The sequence below is a fragment of the Tinamus guttatus genome, unplaced genomic scaffold (assembly GCF_059628265.1).
Source record: "Tinamus guttatus ecotype Peru unplaced genomic scaffold, ASM5962826v1 Tinamus_guttatus_pri_ptg000599l, whole genome shotgun sequence".
Lineage (NCBI taxonomy): Eukaryota > Metazoa > Chordata > Aves > Tinamiformes > Tinamidae > Tinamus > Tinamus guttatus.
This window is the reverse complement of record NW_028289133.1, coordinates 3,144,244-3,165,386: the sequence shown is the minus strand read 5'-3', so window position 1 is coordinate 3,165,386 and position 21,143 is coordinate 3,144,244. Positions and strand designations below refer to the sequence as shown.

The 21,143-nt window shown below is 46.7% G+C and overlaps 1 protein-coding gene across 1 annotated transcript in view; it reads left to right on the top strand.

Annotated features, from left to right (window-relative positions):
- Nucleotides 1–20,847, top strand: part of ACVR2B (activin A receptor type 2B) — an 87,219-nt gene extending 66,372 nt beyond the window's left edge. Inside the window, exons 2-11 of the mRNA XM_088534765.1 lie at nucleotides 529–736; nucleotides 4,585–4,694; nucleotides 6,055–6,206; nucleotides 7,299–7,442; nucleotides 8,491–8,634; nucleotides 9,495–9,643; nucleotides 13,475–13,589; nucleotides 15,671–15,809; nucleotides 18,693–18,823; nucleotides 20,209–20,847. Of these exons, the coding sequence (XP_088390891.1) occupies nucleotides 529–736; nucleotides 4,585–4,694; nucleotides 6,055–6,206; nucleotides 7,299–7,442; nucleotides 8,491–8,634; nucleotides 9,495–9,643; nucleotides 13,475–13,589; nucleotides 15,671–15,809; nucleotides 18,693–18,823; nucleotides 20,209–20,403 (1,487 nt within the window). The 3' untranslated portion in view covers nucleotides 20,404–20,847. The remainder of the gene's footprint in view (nucleotides 1–528; nucleotides 737–4,584; nucleotides 4,695–6,054; nucleotides 6,207–7,298; nucleotides 7,443–8,490; nucleotides 8,635–9,494; nucleotides 9,644–13,474; nucleotides 13,590–15,670; nucleotides 15,810–18,692; nucleotides 18,824–20,208) is intronic.
- The last annotated feature ends 296 nt before the right edge of the window (nucleotides 20,848–21,143 follow it).

The following is a 21,143-nucleotide window of genomic DNA, read 5'->3' as shown; positions in this document are numbered from 1 at the left end:
TTCAGTCTGGCCCTCCTCTGCAGAATGGCTGTTACCTTTTCTCAGTTATTTCCTACCCACCTAAGAAATCATTTATTTTACATGGTGTTTCCTGAGTTGCATGGTGGTGGAGGCATGCTTGTTTCGTGGGACACCTCAGGAAATGGCAAATTGCACCTTGGAGGGGAAGCAGACTTTCCTAAGCATGGTTTCTGTCCTTAAAAAGGTACTGGGTTACCTTTACAACCTCCTGTTAGGGTGCTGTGGTTGAAGCACTTGCCAGAGGTGACCTCAGTCTAGTTCTTGGCTTCACCACAAGCTCTAGGTGTGAACTTGGGCAAATCTGACCCCTCTGTTGCTCATTTCACGCCTGCACAAGGAGGATATTCCCAGACAGCACTGGAGAAGTTCATATCTTTAAGGTGGTTAGTTCTTAGAAAGACAAAGACATTAACATGTGCAAAAAAGCACATGCGTGGTGGCAACGTGTCTCCTGGGACCTGTTTCTGATTTTGCCCAACCATCTTTTGGACTTGTATTTTATTTCAGGACCAGGACGTGGGGAAGCGGAGACGAGGGAATGCATCTACTACAACGCCAACTGGGAGCTGGAGAAGACGAACCAGAGCGGCGTGGAGCGCTGCGAAGGGGAGAAGGACAAGCGGCTCCACTGCTACGCCTCGTGGAGGAACAACTCGGGCTCCATCGAGCTCGTGAAGAAGGGCTGCTGGTTAGATGACTTCAACTGTTATGACAGGTAAGAGCCTAACTGTTCTTTTTTGTCCTTTTTTTCTGAATGCGAGTGTAAATTGTTCCTCTGAGTGCAAAGGCCTCTGATTTTGCATAGAGAAAAAGAAAGCAAGTCCAAGTCGATTGGCCCATTCATCCCCTGTAATTACTTCTGTTGCTAATGTAGCTCTCAGAATTGTCACTTATCTGCCTTTACCTTCTAAATAGAAGCCGGAAAAGGGCACTTTTAGGCTTTTTTGTTGTGGGTTTTCTTCCCCCTTCCCCCGCACCCCCTTTGCAAAGCTTTGATAATTCTGGCATGCTTTGAAAAACGTGTCCTGTACCATCAAATGAAGAGCAATATGTTCTTCCAAGAGCATTTGGCAATACAAAGGAAAACTTGGAATCATTTGGAGCTCTTCAGAAAAACACAGTTATCTGGGGGTGTTTGGAGGTTGAGATATTCTGGCACTTGTTGCAAAAGTTTTGCTATTGTGGCTGAATTAAGGGAAAGGAATAGAGAGAAGGATTGGGGCAACAAAAGCAAATGCAAGTTGGGGTGTTGCTGAAGAGAAGAGAGGTTTGGCAATATGAAGGCTCCAGACTCATTACTTATCTGAAAAAATAAACTGGTCTCTTCTCATTCTCCTTGATGTGATTCTGCAGAGAGGAAGAAAACTACAGCTCACAAAAATATCCCTCCTAAAAGGCAACGTTCAGTAGTTCTAGATTAGGGCAGTGTTTAAGACAAAGCAAAACAGACTGTGAATAAGGAGAACATACTTTCCAAGGGTTTGCCATGGTATAACACCAACACAGGGTGATCTTCCCTTTGTACAAGCGCAGTGATAGTCCCAGCACATGTTCATAGCTCTTCCATCTTTTGAGATTCCGTAATTTTAGGACATCAGGTTTCTGTTCCAAAACTGAGAAAGCCATCCCCAGATAGTGCTCCTCCAAAGCAACTGAAACCACAGGGCTCCCATGGGGACCAGCTTTTGATCCCAAGGCAGGTTTCATCTCCTTGCTGCCGTTTGCTGCCCTAGGTCTTGTCGCCATTCCCCTAGATTGTGAATCCTCCTGCATCTTCCTTCTGTTCTTGGTCCTGGAGTTACTTTCCCATCACACCTATTCCCTTGCCCGCTGTGTAGTAAAGCTCTAAATATAGTTAAATTTTTTTTCTTCCTTGATAAAGCCATCCTTTCTTGGCCCATTAGTCATCTTAATGCTGATCCTTGTGAGAACAGAAGGTCACTCTCATTTCCTACTTCTAGGCAGAAGTGTTTGCTGTAAACAGGTTTCTCCTTTTAGTGTCTGCTTTCATGCACAACAAGGCTTGTGCTATAACTGAGAGCCTCTGTGCCATCTCGTAGTGGTTCTTAATCTTTGTCATGGCACATTCTCCATTGCAAAAGTGGGCAGGCCCCGTGGTCAGCCTTTTTTGCAGCGCGGATGTTGAGCATCCTTCATCCTGCAGCCTCCTCCTCCTTCCGAGGTGCCGTCACGGGGCACAAAGGAAGGATCTTCTGCGGATTAGTGAGCAGCACGGGTGCAGGAAGCCACAGTTGAAATAATGGCTAGCTTCAATTAAATAAAGACTGTCTAAATGGAGTGTCTTTTTCCCTTGAGTGCCCTCTTCGATCTTCCATGATGGTGTTATGGTTTGGTCGCAAGAGTGGCAGAAAAAGGGGTCGAGCAGTTGCCATTTGGATGTTTGGCGCTGCGCGGGCAGGATGCAGCATGTGGGGAGCATGGACGATGCTCCTGTGCCAGGATGTCCCCTGCATGAAGGACACGTCCGCTTCCTATATCCCGGCAATGCAGGAGGGTGTTTAGGACGTGGTTCCCTCCTCTGCCCTTTATCTTAAGGGGGCAAGAACGGGGTGTGTTTAAGGCTATACAAAATAGGTCCTGCTTAAAAATCACCTGCCTGCTCTTGGTTTATCCCCACTGGAAAGGTCGTGCTGCTGTTTCCTCACAGAGCCGGGAGCCGCTACAAACTGTGCGGTCACTGCCACGGAAAAATGTGTCGCTCTGCCCCCCTGTATGGCTTTTAATATTTGCTAAATGTAGCATGTTGTATGTACCTGGGCAGCTGCCCTGAGCATCCGCCGACTCCAAGGCAGGGGGAACGAGCTGCAGATGTGGATGTTTTCACTCATTAAGCTGATTTCTTAACCGACAGATTTAGCGAAGGATGTGTGTTTTTTTGCAGAAGACTCGGATACTCATGCTGTTAAATCCAAACAGCTCGTTATCTGGTTTCGAGAAAAAGCATCTGGAAACATTGCTTAACTTGTTGAAACATCTTTATTCATTTGGATAACTTTTTTTTTTCCTTTGAAGCTAAAAAAAAAAAAAAAAACCCAAACCAAACCAAAAAAAAACCCAGACCAAACCAAGTACTTCCCAGCAAAAGACATTTCGGCTGAAGCTGCTTTTCTTCCCCAAAAGGAGTGAAGTACTGAAAACTCTCCCGCCTTGTGATTTAAGAGAGCCTTTTCCATTCCTCCCCTAGCAGTGTGCCGGTGAAAGGGAGGCTTGGCATGGATTCATAAATGAGTAATAATGTCAAACACATATGATTGTTTTGCTGCTTCCTCCGAGTGGTTGAAGGAAGGAAGTTATGCATATAATTGAGCAGGTCCTCAGGAAATAGTTTGATACAGTTCTGTGCAGAGAGCAGCTCCACGACCGTAATAACTAAAGGCAGGGGGTCACATACCAAAAAAATGGCAGAGAAGGGAAGAAATAGGCTACTATAGCACTGCAGAAATCGCCAGTCTCTTTTGCAGTGGTCTGTGGGGAAGAGAGGATGTGAGGAAGACGATTGGAGCTGGTCTGCTGTGTGGAAGTCACCTAAAGCCTTGCAAAAGGCAGAAGGAAACCTCCATCCACGGGTGCCTGGATGATGGGCGAATAAGCAAAAATAGAGTTGCCACTTGGGTTTCTTAGAGGCTTGGTGCCTTCGTGCAATCACAGGCTTTCTAAAGGAGGAGACTTTTTCCCTCCCTCGCTGTCAGCCAGTGATGCTTGCTGTTATTTACTACTCGCCACCTGATGCCTCCAATATATACAGAAGCGTTTGTTTCTTTTGTGGCCTTTTTAAGGGTCCTGGCTGTCCGTGGGGACATTGGCAGCATGCAGGAGCCCTGGTGGCTTTGTCTCCGTTGGGGAGGCTCAGCTGCCGGTGCACGGGGGCACCGCGTGGACCTGGCGAACGGGCAGCGTTCGCGGTGAAGCTTATTTTAAGTGCTCTGTTTGGGAGCACTTCAGAGGGCAGTGGCTGGAAAAGGGATGCCTGGGGTTTTCCAGCACTGCGTTTGCAAGACCAACCTTCTTAATTTTTTACTTTCCTTCTTCATTTCCTCCTTTCCTTCCAATGTCCAACTTGCAGGGGAAGAGAGGACCAGCTCCTCGGTTGCTTCCAGGACACAACCCACTGTTTTTTCCCCCAAGGATTCTCTGCACCAGATCAAGTGGAGTAGAGGCCCCATGGGGCAAACAAAATAGCATGAAAGCAAAATAGTGCACTCATGATGGTGCTTTTAGCTGCAGAGGGGGGCTCAGTGTCCTTGTTTGCCAAGCTCTGGACTTTTTTTGCTTTCTGGATTTAATTTCCCCATTGCCTATTCCCAATTCCATACCAAAGCCTCCAAGGCTGTAGCAGAGCAGCCCCCTTGATTATCCTCTTAAGAAAAGAGAGGAAAAAGTTGTTTTGTGTAAGTGGAGCCTGCAGATGTGTGGTATGCAGGCAGCAGGGCAAGGTAAATAGGAAAGTCAATTTGCAGGCAGTGCCGAGACAATAGGAAGGAGTTTGCTGACTTTTGTCTTCCTTTTCCCTTTGTTCCTCCTGTTTGTCCTTTCCCTGTGCAGGCAGGAATGTGTTGCCACGGAGGAAAATCCGCAAGTGTTTTTCTGCTGCTGTGAAGGCAACTACTGCAATGAGAAGTTCACACATTTACCTGAAGTTACAGGTCCAGAAGGTGAGTGAATCCTGGGGAAGGGTCTGTTTGTCCTCGCTTGGTCCATGGTGCCCGTGGGTTGATGAGGGTTGAGACAAAAAGAGTAGAACTGAAAGGCTACAAGGCATCATTTTGGTTACAAATGCTACAAGCCATTTTGCTGGATAATTTTGCAAAAGTCTTTTTAATGTTATTTCATAGCAAGGGTTAAATTTTCTCTATGGTGAGGGTTGGCAGTGGGGGTCTTCCAAAAGGAAACCTTGCTCAAGGGCAAAAAGGACAATTTACCCAGCAGGGATCAAGAATCAGTCCCTTAAGGGTAATTTATTTTCTTCATTATATATCCTCATATTTTTCATAGGCCATAGACCCCCAAATGTATCGGGCAGCCTGGTTCTCTGCATTTCGTTAGCTCACTCACGGTATTTTACTGATTTGGAGATTAAAAGCAAATGGGTGCATGTCTCAGCTTTCAGAGTTTGTGGATATGTTTGCAGGGAAAAAAAGCAATAGCATGCCCTTCTTTGAGGGCTAATAGGAAAATGATGCTTCTTTTTGCTGTAGGCTTGCCAAAATGTTGTTCAATAAAAATTATTAGAGCAGGTGTATCCTTTCCTTCAGATGGGTTCTTTTGCTATCAAAGTATGTGCATTTACTGAGACGTTCCAGCAGGCCGTTATCAGCTTTTCCTGGACATTCCTGTTAGGTTTTTAATTGTTTACATGTTTTTATTATCTCCTGTTATTAATGTACCCGTAGCAACCTGGTAGCAAATATTCTTTCTCTCACACGTTGCTTTTTTTGCTGTTGTTGTTGTTGCATTTGGCAAGCGGTGCTATTTTTTCCTTGCATGCCTCCAACATAGCAACATGGCTCCGTTTAGTATTCCCATTGTTTGTGTCTCAACTGCACTGATGTAATTTGGAACGAGAACTACTGCGGGAATAGAGTGTTCGATTGTGGCTCCTGCAGCATTTTGCTAAAAACTGACAATTTGTCAATCGCTGCGCGAAGAAAAGCAGCGTGGAGAGGGGTTTGGGGCTCCCTTAATGCCCTTGGAAGGGTTATGGGGGGGGAAGTATCTGCCCTTACGTACCCCGGCAGGAAATTCCCTCCGCCGCTCATGGGCATCATTAATAAAGGTCACGTGGAGGCTCAGCAAAGTGTGGTTTGATCCGTTCTCTTTGCATATAGTAGCAGTATGGAAAAGAGTAACGGGTCCTTATGAGGGCCATTGGATATTGGAAAATGAGAGGTGCCACGCTGAGCGTTGTCTGCTTTGGAGAGCAGAAAAGCAAGTGGTTGGTTGTACCTGGAGCTGCCAGTGCTGTTGCAGGCCTCAAGGATCGTTTCTCACCTCCAACCTGCTCTTCCCTTGCAGTCATATACGAGCCACCACCACCAACGCCCTCCCTGCTCAACATCCTGGTTTACTCTCTGCTCCCCATCGCTGTCCTGTCCATGGCCATTCTCTTGGCCTTCTGGATGTACCGGCACCGCAAGCCTCCCTACGGGCACGTGGACATCAACGAGGTGAGCGAGAGACCTCTGCCTTCCCGACGGTGCAGGGCAAGAGAGCAGGAGCTTCCCTATGGTTGGTCTTCATGGAAGATGCAAGGGCTGATCAGTATGTGCTCAAGTCCTCTTTTGTCTTGACATATCCAGGCGATGATGAGGTGACGAGAATTTTTCCGCTCTATCTTTTTGAGCCCTGTTCTGTAGCCAGCCTCTGTGCTCTGTTAGCCTCCCCTTGAGGCTGTTGGTTTTAACTCGAATTATAAGGTTTTCCTGAGTTCCTATGGGATAGCTCACATGGTCTGTTTGGTGTCCACCTTTCCACCGACGCTCTCAATCCTAATGTTTGATTTTAACCAACTTTTCAGGGGAGCAGAGCTTGAGAAATTACAAAATCTCTACCGGTTTTATGGGAGGAGGGGAGATATTTTCCCCTTCGCAATTCATGTTTTATGAGACATCAGAGAATGCATGGAGGAGCCTCCAGCCCAAAGCCACCAGAAACTGGTCTTTGCTTGTTCTGCTGCCCAGAGCATCGGCTTTCTTACGAGGGGACGAGTGGCCACCTCTCCTTGCACCCAGCAGGGCCTGAACAAACCATGCTCTGAACTTTCCAAATATGAAATTAGATATGGACAGAGCTCCAACACCAAGCTTAAAGCTGGGCTACGTTGTTCTTCCATAAAAACGGAGAGTTTGAACAGATGCTATCTTTATTACGCTGACAGACCTGTTCGCTGCCCATCGCTAGGCTTATGCAAAACACTCCCAACCAAATGCAACGCAGTTGGAAGTTTGAGCTGTATTTTGCTATTGGGTCACAAAGATCGAAAAGTTCTCGCTTTTGGCAGGAGGTAGCCTTGACATAGATCCATGTTTGACAGCTCAAAATAGCTCTTGCTTTGAAAACACAAGAGAGTTTAGGTTTTGCCAGAGGGTGATGCTCAATTCAGTCTTTGCCAGAGGGTGACTTGTGTGTGCCAAACTACACCATGACACACAAAGTGGCACTTGAAGGTGTGGATGGTTATGTATGTTCTGTATAAATATTCTAGAAAGCAAAATAGGGAAATGCATTGCTCTTAGTAGTATCTCTTCTCGTTTTTGCAGGATCCTGGGCCACCACCCCCTTCTCCGCTGGTTGGCCTGAAGCCTTTGCAGCTCTTGGAGATCAAAGCCAGGGGACGTTTTGGCTGTGTCTGGAAAGCTCAGCTGATGAACGACTACGTAGCAGTGAAAATCTTCCCAATTCAGGTGAGAAGGGCTTGGGATTAGGTTGTCAGCAGCAGGATCTGCTCGCCAGTGTTGAGATGTTCCCCGAGCCTATGGAGGTGTATTAACACCGTAACAAACATATGTGTCGACTCTTCTGCTGAGGGAAAAGAGCTCAAGGACTCTCCCTCCCTCATATTTTTCTCTGTGTTATCACATTAGCAAGTGCTTTGCATAGTGGTTGTTGCAAGCAGGACAGATTTGAAACCAGCAGTCCCAAGTGTCTTCTCTGCAAGTGTCAGCGTTGTTAGAAGCCCAGTGTGCCACGACGGTGCCCCAAGTGCACGCAAAGGACCAAATCCCTGGCTTTGTGTGGCTTGCCTGGGGAAATCGTAAATCCATACCCAAACCTAACAAACAGTTTGCAGCCTACAAAGGCAGAGTCCCAGTGCTGTGAAAGCTTATTTGTGCTGGAGCATTTCTGCGAGCTTGTATCTTCCACTCTGGGAAACCATGGGACGTTCCCGTCTCTCTAGGAATTGCAAATGGCAGCAGGAAAGCAATCACAAATCCGGTGAATGAAGAAAGACTGCAACGTCTGCACTATCACCTTATTCATTAATTTTTCTCCGCCTATTTGTTTTCTTGGCGTTGCTGGAGGAGATTTGCACATCTTCTGTCCAAGCCAGCTGTGACCTACTAGTAAATTTTCAATGAGATCTAGATTAGATTACACGGTTTTAACTATTACAACTACAGTGCAGATCTGGATGATGCATGCATGATTCCTGCCTGCTTTAGGAAACCTTGAGAAATCTTATTTCTCAATGATGTGGCGTTTAGATCCCCGCCTCGACATGTTTTAGAAATATCTGAGGGTAATTTTGGACAGAAGAGATGAGAGCAGCAGCTTCCAGTCTTTCTCCATCTCCTATCCTTTAGGAAAGCAATCTCATTTTAATAGGATGTATCGTGTCCTAACTTCTGAGAATTATATTAAGAGGAATGTGAGCAGCTCTGCCTGAGCTGGAGGAGCTGTTTGCTTTAAAAGGAAGTGTGGTCTTTGATCGTGCATTTCTCCCTGCTTTAGGATAAGCAATCTTGGCAGAGTGAGAGAGAGATTTTCAATACCCCTGGCATGAAGCATGAAAACCTTTTGCAGTTTATTGCAGCAGAGAAAAGAGGGACGAACCTAGAGACGGAGCTGTGGCTCATCACGGCTTTCCACGACAAGGTAACCTGTCGCTGCCCACCCATTTTGGTCTGACCATGAAGCAGCAGTTTTTGGTATCTAATATCATCCCCGTAGCTACCCAAGGTCTCAACTGTCCTGCCAAGCCATCTTTCAGTGGAAGAGAAGTATTCCGGCTCCCCTTCTTCAAACGCCCTTCCCTTAGCTTTTAAGGCTCTCCAGGACAAATATTGGACTAAGAAAGGTGGGACTGGGAGAGAGGCACCAGAAGAGGCCACTGTTCATGCCATAGTGCATGCGGGAGAAGCGGGGGGTCACAGACCACCATAGTCCTTACTTGGCCCTCATAGATAGGCACTGTATTTACTTTTGCAGCTCAGGGCGTCTCTCTAGCTCATGGATTGCCTTAGTTATCAAACACGGCTAACGCTTAAAATAAAGCAAACACGCACAAATCCAGGGCTGAGCCAGCAGTGCTATCCCTCTGTTTAATCCAAGGTCTACCGAGTCAATGATTTCCACAGCCAGCTGATAGGATACGTGATCTTCTTGCAGGGAAGACTCCCCCTTTTAGGCTGGATGAATTGCTCTGGATTGTGGGGATTCTTGTCCCTTCCGTGTCTCCCTCCTATTCCCTGGCAGATCCATAAACTTGAGACTCGTTTTGGAAGTCCAGATGCTGTCTGCTGTGGGAAAGGGCTGAGGACTCAAGAACACTCCTGAGATTTTTTTTCCCTTCCTTTTTTACTTTTGCTAGTGATTCCTTTTTTTTTCCTCCCCTATCTAATCAAGGTTCAAATTTCTCAAGCACTCATTACAATCATTTTCTAAACTGATGAGTTGGCACATCTGTCACTTCGGCGGGGTCTGTCATTAAGAACGTGCGATGTCCTATTTCTCAGGGCTCCCTGACGGATTACCTGAAGGGGAATATTATCAGCTGGAACGAGCTCTGCCATGTTGCGGAAACCATGGCCCGTGGACTGTCCTACCTACACGAAGACGTCCCCTGGTGCAAGGGTGAAGGACACAAACCTGCAATTGCACACAGGTACAGCCTCTTTCATTAATGCTTTTCCAGTGCCCTGGTCAAAGTTCATGGCTGCTTTGCAGCGGTGCTGCTGAACCAAGGAGGAAACTGGGTTTGCAGGAAGTCAGTACTTTTTAATCCAACAAAGTCTATGCTAAGACATGAGTTTTTTTAATCCCTTTCTGGAATGGTGAAGGACAGGTAGTCAACATTTTGTCTGTGAAATAGTAATAAAGGTGGGTAATGGTTTAGGGCAAATGTCAAGGGTAGAAGCTTCCCTCCACCTTTAGCTCTTCTTGTGACCTATGGGAATAGGATTCAGGCTGCTGCTGAATCCCTGATTAATTCCCTTTGAAAGGGCTGTGCTCCGTAAGTTGCATCTTCCCACAGAGCTGTAGATCATTAGGAAAGAAATGGAGAAATAGCAAATGCCTGCTGCTTATTTCTCGTGGTAGTTTTACAACACTCAAATCTTGCCAGGGTGCTTGTTAAAGATGTTGGAAGAAGTGGCCGGTGCCTCCTGGATCTCTTGGCACCCGCTTGGCCTGCACCGGGCAGCAGCACCACAGGGACAGACAGCCCGAGCAGGATGGGGGTTGCAGCATCCCCGCTGCAATGAGACCCTCTTGGAGGTCCCTGGTCGTCCCACGTTGCTTGCCCTGAGCTATAGCCGCTCTGCTGAGCCGTTTGCTAACGGCACGGTGGGAGGAGGGGGGTTTTCCACAAGGATTTGCATGGCTGCACGTGGTAATCCACAGCCCGGCTCCCCACCGCGCTGCATCTAGGAGGGACTTAAAGCCACGTCCAGCTGCAGCAGTTTGTGTCTCATCTAGTGGGGCTCTAGGGCGAGATAAGCCCCAAAACCACCCAAGCAAACCCCCAAACCTTTGGATGGCCCCAAAGCGCGAATCCGCAGCCGCCTTTGTGCGGCTCCTGGGGCTGACCCCGTGTCCCTGACATTTGTCCCCAGGAAATAAAGGCAGGGATTTCTATGGGGAAATTCCTACGGGCGGGGGGCAGAGGAAGGCTCAGGAATGGGTTTAAAGCAACAGGTCGTGCTCGTTAGTGTCCCCGTCCATTTAGCAAATGATAAAAGATGGAGAACGCGTCACTGGTGTGTGCAAGCAGAAAATACCGACAGCAGAAGGAATGTCAGGAAGCAGGTTTCCCGCGGATTGTGGATTGCTCCACTCTTATATTTTTTTTCCCCCTTTTTCCCCTAAAAATGCCTGTTAGAGCTGGGGGATGTTGTGGAAGGGCCAGGGAGATGCCTGCCTGCCCAGCAGGGCTCCCTGAGTCGCCGGTTCCAGCTACCTCAGAGACACCGCTGGCCCCGGCTTGGAAAGGAGGATGGAGGTTATAGGATTGCTTGTCGGTGCTCAAGTGCCCCCGCGTGGAAGCTGGAAAGAAAAGCTCCAGCATCTAAGTTGTGTTCCCACACTGCTTTCCCTAGAGCGCTCGCCCTCTACTTCCCTAGTCCAAAAAATTACACTGCAAGGGGTATTTTCTCCCTTTCAGGCTTTTGCAGCACTTCTGAACAGGAAAGGACCCATTTTAGGGTCTCTTTTAATGTTCACTGTTGTCAGTGGGTGTTTTCTGTTGGATCAGGCCTTTTGCCCAAGCCTGGATGATTGCACCCTGTTGACAATTGATAGTTTTGGATGGTTTGTGGAAAGGAGGACACCGTGGAGAAATGGGGAAGTCTATGGGGCTGGGAGGGAAAAAAGGGATGCGCAAATGGAAATCCTCGCATGTATGTAATCTGGTGTATAATGTGTTTCTGGTCAAGATATAGCACCTAGCTGCTGCATGTCTGAGGTTGCATGAGCCAAGAGCCCCTACAAAGATCTTATCTTAGATCTCGCTTCAGACTCGTGCTGTTCGGACGGGCTGTCTCGTGATTTCGATGTGGTCCCTCTCCCAGCTGAGCCACTGTTGTGCAAAAATCTCTTGTACAATCAGTACCAGAGCGTAATCCCCTAATGTTGACCGAGCAAAGTAGTTTATCTGTGTCATTACGATTGCTGCTATTTTTAAGCCTGTGGGGAAACTGCTGGAGCATAGAGCCAGCTAGTCTCTAAGATGGCAAATGTGTTTTTTATGTGTAACGGAGATGTACAGATGTTTTGCAGATACTGCAAAACTGAACTGTGTCTTTAGAAACCCTGTGTCCCATCGAGGCTTTGGAGTCTCTTTTCTGCTGGAGTTCCTAGCTGCATTTGACTACCCAACCTCACAGCTGTACATGGGAATAACCAACTCACTTCCCCTTCTTAATGCTTGAGCTGGAAATGTCCATCCTGTGTTTTAGCTTGGCATGATGCTGTGCTCTGGGGGAAAAAAAAAATCCATTTTTTCCCCCCTTTATTTTTTGTTTTGAAGCTACGAATCAAGGGCTGGATGGCCCAGAGTGATTTTGTGTGTGGTGCTTTGAATTGGTTTCCTGGCATCTGAGGACACAGTGAGCAGCCCTGCAGAACGGTCCAGCAGTTTCTCTCTTCCCGAAGATTTTTGACAGGTCACTTCAGTGCGGAACAGTCGTATCTGCCCTCATTAATTATTTTGTGCAGGCCTGCAATGTCCTGCAATCAGCAGGGTCACTGAGTGAATTGATGATAGGGAAATTATAACGCTGAGCATACGGGACAATTGCCATCTGCTGTCTAAGGTCTGTAATTTAATTATATTGCCAAACATTCCTTATCAGATGAAAGTGTGGGAGGCCCAAGGCGCAAGGCTTGGCTGGCTAAGCATCTCGGGGTGTTCATCCTCCTCATGCCCTTCCTGGCTATGGCAGCTTGGGCAGACTTACCCAAAATGACACCTCTGTGGCGCAGGACTCGGACCTGAAAGTCATCTTCTCGCCCAGTGCCACCACCCATACTGAAGAGGCTTTTGTCCATTGGGCTGTCTGATCCTGACCCTCATCCACATGTGGATCCAGCCAGTTCTCTCCTTCCCATCTCCACCCTCCAAACTCTGAGGGAGATGAGTCCAGTGGTTAAAACATAAGTGTAATAGATGACCAGGGCAAAAGTCTGTTAAAGAGCGTAGGCAGGGCGAAGAGAGTCCTGCTGGCATCTGCTCATTTCCAGGTCTGGTTTTGTAGGCAAGAGTGAACTTCCTCCCTAGGATAGAGATCGTCAACGAATCCCCTTAATTGGGATTGCATTTGGGATTGCGGGTCAGAGACACAGCAATGGCCTGGAGTTTGGGCTCTGCAGCTGGTGCTTGGAGCAAGCAGCGCGCGAGGAACTTGACAGCAATGACGCCGTCGCTCTCGTTAAAGGCCACGGTTGGCACGGGTGGACATAGCAGATTCTCGAGGCAGGCCTCGTGTCGTTGTTTGCCATTGCCTAGGAATGGGATGAATAATGTTGCTGTCGGGCGTAGCCTTGCCTCTGTTTCTGTCCATACATCTCGGTGGGGATGCGCTGCAAGCAGCGGGGACGGGAGGGGATGTGGAGGTGCCTCGCAGGGCGCAGCCAGGAAGCTCCTCAGCCGCCCATCTTGACGTGTGGGCGTCTGCAGACATGACAGCCCCTTCATATCACTCCCTGCTTTGGTCTGGGTGGTAGTTTTCCCAGTGCTTCTGCTGATGCCTTGCCTTGCCTTTCCCATGCAGTACTTTCCCCTCCGTTTTGCCCATTTTGCACCGTTCCTGTGTCCTTTCTGTGCTCGCTGGGCCATACAGGAGCCTCCTGGCAGTGCATCGAGGCCTGCCAGGCCGCGGCAGGAGGCAGCCTCCATTTGCTGGGAGCCAACCTCTACCATCTCCATGGGGCACATTGCAGTGCGAGCAGATGCACGTGGTGATGAACCCTCCCAGACTTGCTTCTCCACTCTCCGCAGGGACTTCAAGAGTAAAAATGTCTTGCTGAAGAATGATTTGACGGCAGTTCTGGCTGATTTTGGACTTGCTGTACGGTTTGAACCTGGAAAACCTCCAGGGGACACTCACGGACAGGTAATCATTATCTTTAAAAATAGCACTTGAGAAATGGGGGCCTGCTGCAGCTCTGTGCAGGTAGCTTCCATAGGTGCAGTCTAGGGCTTGGGAGATGACAGGAAGGTTGTTTTTGTTATCCTGGTGTCATTCGCAAGGGAGGAAAATGCTTTTTCTCTCCCATTAGCTATATGGGGAACTTTACTCCAGAGCCTGGTTAGCCAGGAGAAGATAGACTGAGAGGGGATCTTATCAGTGTGTGCAAATACCTTAAGGGAGGGTGTCAAGAGGATGAGGACATATTATTTTCACTGGTGGCCAGCAACAGGACAAGAGGCAACAGATTGAAACACATGAAGCTGCCTGTGAACATGAGGAAAAACAACTTGACCGTGAGGGTGATGGAGCCCTACAGCAGAGCCCTGCACAGGATCGCGTCCAGGTGGGTTTTGACTGTCTCCAAAGAAGAAGATAACTCAAAACCGACCTGGATGTGATCCTGTACAATGTCAGTTGGACTAGAGGATCTCCAGAGGTCCCTTCCACCCGGAGATTCTGTGAGGGGAAGCACTGGGACACAATGCTGCTGAAAAGCCCGCCCTGCATCTGCGTGCAAATGTACCAGCACCTTCTCCCTGCACACCTTTGCCTGGACCACATCTGTGCATTCAGCTGTCTTCCAGATGCTGCATTTTTCCTGAAAACAGATGCTTAGGCATAAGCCCAGTGTCCACAAGGAGAGCAGAGCACTTCCCACTCCCGCTCCTCTCTGCCGTGCGGTGCTGTGGTCCTGACCCCAGAGGCGAGCAGCCCATTCCTCGAAACATGGGATTCGATTCCTCTTTATTGTCTTACTATTAAATATTAATAGTCTTAAAATTATTCAATTATTTTTAAGAATTTAGCGACTGTAGCTGCTTGGGTGACCTTTAGCAACAGTAAATCTTGCATGCTGGCTGTGCCCTGTGTAACACATTTACTACATTCTTACTGGTCCTTAATTTTCAGCTTTTACCTTTCAAATGAGTGTCCCCTCGTTCTGCTATTGTGCTGTGGGGGTAAAGCAAGGCCAGACGTTGCCTTTTGGGTACCTGTTTTTCTGCCTGCACAGCTCAAATGCTGTCTCCCTTTTTATCTTTCTCCCCAAATGAGTCGACTTTGCAGATCAGCCACCTACAGCCTCTCCTCATTTTTGTCAACTTTCTTTGGGCTTTTCCAGCACTTTTCATGCCTTTTCATGCTCAGTCTTCCCCCGGCCACGCTGTTTTGGGTACCAGCAAGATCAGAGGAGAATCCCCTATCAGAAAATGTTAAATGACATTTCAATTCCCATGTCAAAAAGGTGCTTTTTCCCTTGCTCTGCTCTCTTAATCTATGCTACAGTATGGACTATAATGCTACCACACATGTAGCCAAAGGTATCTAAGGAGTTTGGTGTGACTTTACCTGTACTAAAAATAGCAAGATATTAGCAGTAGAAGGGGGACTGAACTATTCCCCCAAGGTGAGAGATCTTTTCCAAGCTGGATCTTTGCAGTGTCCATGCATTACTAGTCATGTGGATGCAGGAGAATGGTTTTATCCAAGGCTGTCAAACACTTTCTTCTACCATTTCAGGATACATCAATTTTCCTCTTTTGTTAGCAAAAAGGAATTGAACTTTCAGCAGCTATGCTAACTGACTCTGACTTGACCTCAGGGTGTTTTACGTGTCTCCAAAGATAGCATTTTCGTAGGCAGCGTGTGCTGCTGTAGCAAGACACCGTGGAAGGCAAAGAAGGCAGAATTTCATCTGTACTCATCTTGCATCACTGCGTTGAAATTAGACCTGTAGTGTTCACTGAATGGATATCACACACATAGCCATTCATCTCGATTTTTTTCCTTCAGGTAACTTATCGAGACTCAAGTGATCTTAATGAGAAATGGTGTCAGAAAAAAAGATAAAATAAAAAACAGACCCTTTTCCCTGTGTTCTGAGGTAGCTGCAAATTTAGCAGAAGTAGCCTTAAGGCTGATGGAAACAGTTGTCGCTCCTCTCTAACCAGTGGAGGCTGACGGACCCAAATGGAATTTAACTTGAGTTGTTTCTTTCTCCATAGGTGGGAACGAGGAGGTATATGGCTCCTGAAGTGTTAGAGGGAGCAATCAACTTCCAACGAGACGCCTTCCTGAGGATAGACATGTATGCAATGGGACTGGTGTTGTGGGAACTGGTCTCCAGATGTAGAGCGGTTGATGGTAAGAATGAAGATCTCCTCTTCCCTGTGGAGGGCTCCATTTCCCTGTGGTTTGCTGGTCCACAGAACGACTTTGTTAAAGGCTTTGTAAAAACAAAAACAAAACAGTGGGGTGTTTTCATTAAGCAGCTAACTTGTGTTTTGTGTGCTTGTTTTTTAACATAAACTGTCTTTCTCTGTGGGTGAAAACCTTTGTAGTGTTTAAGTCTCAAGGTGCTTTTAACAGTGTTGCAGTTACATTGCAAATTGGCTGGGAACTCAGAAAGGGAAGGCGATTCCTCCATCAGCAGTGGGTTTCCTTCAGTCTTGAGCATGCAATGTGCTGCTCGCTGTGGTACTTGACACTTTTGCTCTCCCTTGACAGTGCACTGAGCTCATAGTTTCAGCTGCACCTTTGCAGAATCTCACTTTCTTCTGCTTGAGTCAGAAGAACGAAACTTGTGTCCTCATTCCCACGGTGTTTTTTCCCCAAATAATTCTTCAAAACGAGGCACCTTTTCTCCTTTTGAAGAAGTGGTATCTCCAAATATCCCATCTGCTCCCTGGTGACATGCATGCCATTTGCAGGACCTTGCCCCTGATCAAGGTAGCAATTACTTCGCTGTATTAGCTCCAAGGCTGCCTGCTCCAGCATGCTCTATCTACTTGTGTGTTCAGGGATGTTACAGACTATCAAGTTCATAAATTATCATTACTTTTCATGGACTTAAAATAGATTTCATTAGTATTGCAATAGCCTTGAGGAGCTTGATTATAAGTGGGCTGTCCACATAGGTTCATGGTTAAAGAAAGTCTTTTTCCTAAAAAGTTACTGTCTAATTAGATAGGAAGCCAGACGAGCAGGGAGATAGTGAAACAATGATATTCTTCATCATTCTTCAAGTGTTAGAGGTGTGAATAATCTCTTCTCTGTTAAGATTTGGGTTTTTGCCTGTCTTGTTTTAGTCAGCTTCCTATACTCTTCAGAGGAAGCAGCTTGGTCTCTCAAAGGATCTTATACAGCGTCATTAAATCAGAGGGAGGACTTCCTTTGGGATGACAGGGATTTACACTGAACCTTATCTGCACTTTTGGTTCAGAAGTGATGAATCACATCACCTTATTTAACAGTACTGCTCCATGTTTGTGGTCACACACGTGTCTGCTGGCTTCAGTGACAAATAGTTCTTGTCCTCATGCACGACTCAGTGCCTGTAAATCCAGGAATGGAGCTTCCAGTAGCTGGATGGTGGTGAGCAGAACTGTATGTAATAGCACACTAGGCTTGGAGATTCTTGTGCTGGGGCTTGTAAGAGAGGTATGTTCCAGAACTAATCTTGCTTCACTCAGTCCATGTGGAATTTGTGAGGCCAAAACATGTTTTGGGGGCTTGTTTTGGAAGAGGAGAGAGGGTTAAGACACTGCTTATAAAAAGAAGATACTTCCGATGGGATTCAGATAAGGAAAGCTATGTTTGGTGCATCTACATCAGGTTATCTATCTGTGTGCCTGGTGCCTAAACCCCCAGGCAGCAGGGATCTGAGCACGTCATCCTTCAGGGTGAGCCAAATTGCCCTCCATGGTCCACTGTCTAGATCTGCAATGGGAAATTGGGCATCTAAACTTCAAAGGGCCAGAAACCAGCTTTCCAGAACCAACTTCCTGGATTGACATCACTGGTAGCAATATCCATCCACTGATGGTATTAATCATTGCAGAGGCTCCACAGTTTTGGTGATCCTCAAAATTTTCTATCTCTATCATATCTATAGACCTTTGAATTTGTCTTCCTTGACCTGGCTGCTTGTGAGGGTGAGGAGGTTAATCCTTGCAGCTGCTTGCAGCCTAGGTCTGCAGTCGGAAGAGGTGGGAAGGAAGGTCATGGGCATTTTTGTGCCATCCATTTATTTCAGTGACTGGCACTATGTCAACATGGAAAAAATGATACACTATTTTAGTAATTTTTCAGAGTAACTAAATATCCTGTTCCTAGTGTTATGGTTCATGACCAAATATTCAGCTATTTCATTTTAGTTTGCAAAGATCCACTTGAAATAGCTCCAGTCTTGAAAGAGATTGCTCCTTGCTACTGAGAAACCATATGTAATGCCAGAGAAGATCCTGAGGAAGCCCATCAGTTAGGTTGGGTTGCTGTTTGAGTACATCTAAACATTTCAGAAGACCAAATGACGTTTCAGTAAGCAAAATTTATTGCCGTAGCCTGGAGTCTGCACTGATGCTCCAGGACTTTTCTTGTTCTTGTGGCCCAGAGCAATTCACATCCGTAACTGGTTCAACCAAAGCATTCAGAAATCCTTTTGTGCTTATGAGCTGGGAACAGCCAGGACACAACTGCTGGTAGGTACTTGGGGCAGAAAGTGGGATCACACGGCTCAGCTGTGTCCATGCTGACCTCAATCTTTGAGCATGGCAGAACACAAAAGAAGAACTTACAAGTGTGTTGCCTGTGTTCAACCTTGATAGTCAGGGACTAAAGTGAAACACTCAGACTAAAACTTTTCCCTAGGGTACGGTGTTGGATTGATGCATTAAAATGGGAGGAGGCGGAGTTGATTTCTCTTTCCGTTAAGACAAATCACAAGATGCCCCACAAGGTGCCTCAGGGAGAGAGGCGCAAGTGGGAGCCCTCGGTGAGCGCTCAGCTTGGCGTCTTGCTGCGGTGGAAGGTGCACGTCTAGGAAGCCACGAGGCTGGCAGCATCCGTTGGGAAGGAGAGCTGCAAATCACATTTGTACAAAGGGACACGTGAGCCGTGCTCTGCCATCGGCTTCGCCGCGGTGGCTTTGGTTGCTATGGAGCCGCCACGCGCGCACAGTGAGGGCCTGGGCCTGTCCACTCGCAGGAGGCCTCTTCCTACTAACGCCGTTCTCCCCGTGCATCCTAGGTCCCGTGGATGAATATATGCTGCCTTTTGAAGAAGAAATAGGTCAGCACCCGTCCCTGGAGGACCTGCAGGAAGTGGTGGTTCACAAGAAGATGCGCCCTGTGTTCAAGGATCACTGGCTGAAACACCCTGTACGTCCCTCTCGGTTGATTTGCCTCCGTGGCTGGGACTAAAATTGCAGTTATGCCTCAGATGTTAACTTCAAAAGGAAAAAAAAATAACAGGGAAATTATCTTCCAGCAATTTGGCAGGATTGTGTTGCCTTGAGGCAGAAACTTAACTGCAGGCAGACTTCACTTCCGCAGTCCAACGGGATTAATTTTGTCATGTTTGGAGCAGTTGTAGTTAATTGCATGGTGGCAGGACCGGAGCACTCAGCCCCTGTGGCTGGTCCTGTGCTCCCATTGCTGTCCTGTCAGAACGTCTGTCCATCGAAGCCACCAAGTGAAGGGCTGAATGGCACTTCCTCATTTTATTATCATAGTTTTCCCCCTTTTTTAGAGAGTAAAGCAGCTGATTAAAATCAGCTGCTGGCAATAGACATTTGCATAGTAGAACTCATTTACTATGATGAAGGAATGAAAAATATAGTACATTTTGTTAAGAAAGGGCAAGTGGTCACCTTCGATGACATATTCCTCACAAGCTAAAGAGTATGCAACACTTGAGCAATTTGGGAGAAAAAAATTAATTAGATGTGAAGGCAAACGGACAATGAACTAAAATGCAGTGTGGGTTTCCCAAAGGTAGATCATCTCAAACTAGCATTTTTAATAAAAGAACTGATCTTTTAGTCTGAGAAATTAAGCAGGTTATGAGATCTCTTGGGGCTTTAGTAAGAAGCTAAATGCCTCTAGCCTGACCGAGCTGCCGTGTTTTGGCCTGGACACAGGTCTCCTAACTCATCAACTGGAAGTTGGGGACAGTCAGGGCTGGAATTTTGGTTGATCATGGGAGAAGGTGACTGTCCCATTTTCTGTATGATGGAGGTTCAAATAGGACCTGCACTTTTCCAGCGGTCCTTTACTACCTATTTTGTAGGTATCTGCAGAAGTGAGGTGCTGCGTTGTAAACAAAATAACAGTTTTATAGTAGCTGATCCAATACTGCCAGCTTTTACAGGTTTTATCATGAGAATCATAACACTTGATATCTTGTCTTTTAACAGCTGCAGCATGTGCTATACTTTGATTAAAAAAAAAAAAAGTGCTTTTCGTTTATAGTAAAGGCACAGTTGTGACCAAACCGTAAACCAGAAGCTTTAAAAGAATCCTTCAGTGGAAAACACATGCATTTAGAGTTAAGAATCCTTCAGTGGAAAACACGTCATGAGCTTGGCTTTAACTCTAGATGCATAATTTGCACACCAGAGCCTGGGGAGGTTGCCCTGTGCATCCTTTTTTGTACAAACCAGGCTTGGCTCTTCGGGAGCTTGGGCCGAGCTTTCTCCCCGCGTTGCACCATGAGGAAATCCCTCCCTGCGCTCACATTTTTGTCCCCTCCTTGCTGTCCACAGGGCTTGGCGCAGCTCTGCGTCACCATCGAAGAGTGCTGGGACCACGACGCCGAGGCCCGGCTCTCGGCGGGCTGCGTCGAGGAGCGCATCGCGCAGATCCGCAGATCCGTCAACGGCACTACCTCGGACTGCCTCGTTTCCATCGTGACGTCCGTCACCAACGTGGACTTGCCGCCCAAAGAGTCGAGTATCTGAGTCCCGGTTCACTCTTGTCCTTCCAGACTCAGTGGATTTAAAAAACGAAAAAAAGAAAAAGATAAAAAAAACCACAAAAACACACAAAAAAACAAAAATCCAACAAACACATGAATGCAGCTGCTATTTTATCTTGACTTTTTATTATTATTGTTGTTATTATTATTATTATTATTTTTGAATTGGATCAATTTTACCAGCACATTGCTCTACTGTATTAAAAAATGGACATTTCAGCAAGCATTCAGGTGCCGACTAATGAATGCAGAAAAGGTGCAGGTACCTCAGAACCTCAACAAACTCACTTCAGTTTTTTTTTTTTTCTTTTTTTTTTGATTCAGTTTTCTAGGTTTCTCTTTATTGGTCTGTCTTCGAAGCAGAGCATCTGTGATATAAAGGAAAACCACCTACCATCTTTGGAAAACGCAATGCTGCAAACTTTGGAGGAAACTTAAGACTGTTACATAAGATCACACCTTCCTCAAAAGGATTTTTCCCCCCATCTTGATTTTTTGGGGGGTTTGCTTCTTCTTCTTTTTTTTTTTTTTTAGAAGTGAGCTTCAAAAAAAAAAACAGCAGATGTGTCTTTTACGGATCTAACGGGTGTCATTGTAACATGGAAAAAAAAAAAGTAACCGGGCGGAGAATGTTAATTCTTTGATGGTAGAATTGAAGAAGGGGGGAGCTTAGCGTAGGGGTGGGGAGAGTGACGTTGGACTTGGCAGCATTTGGAGAAACAT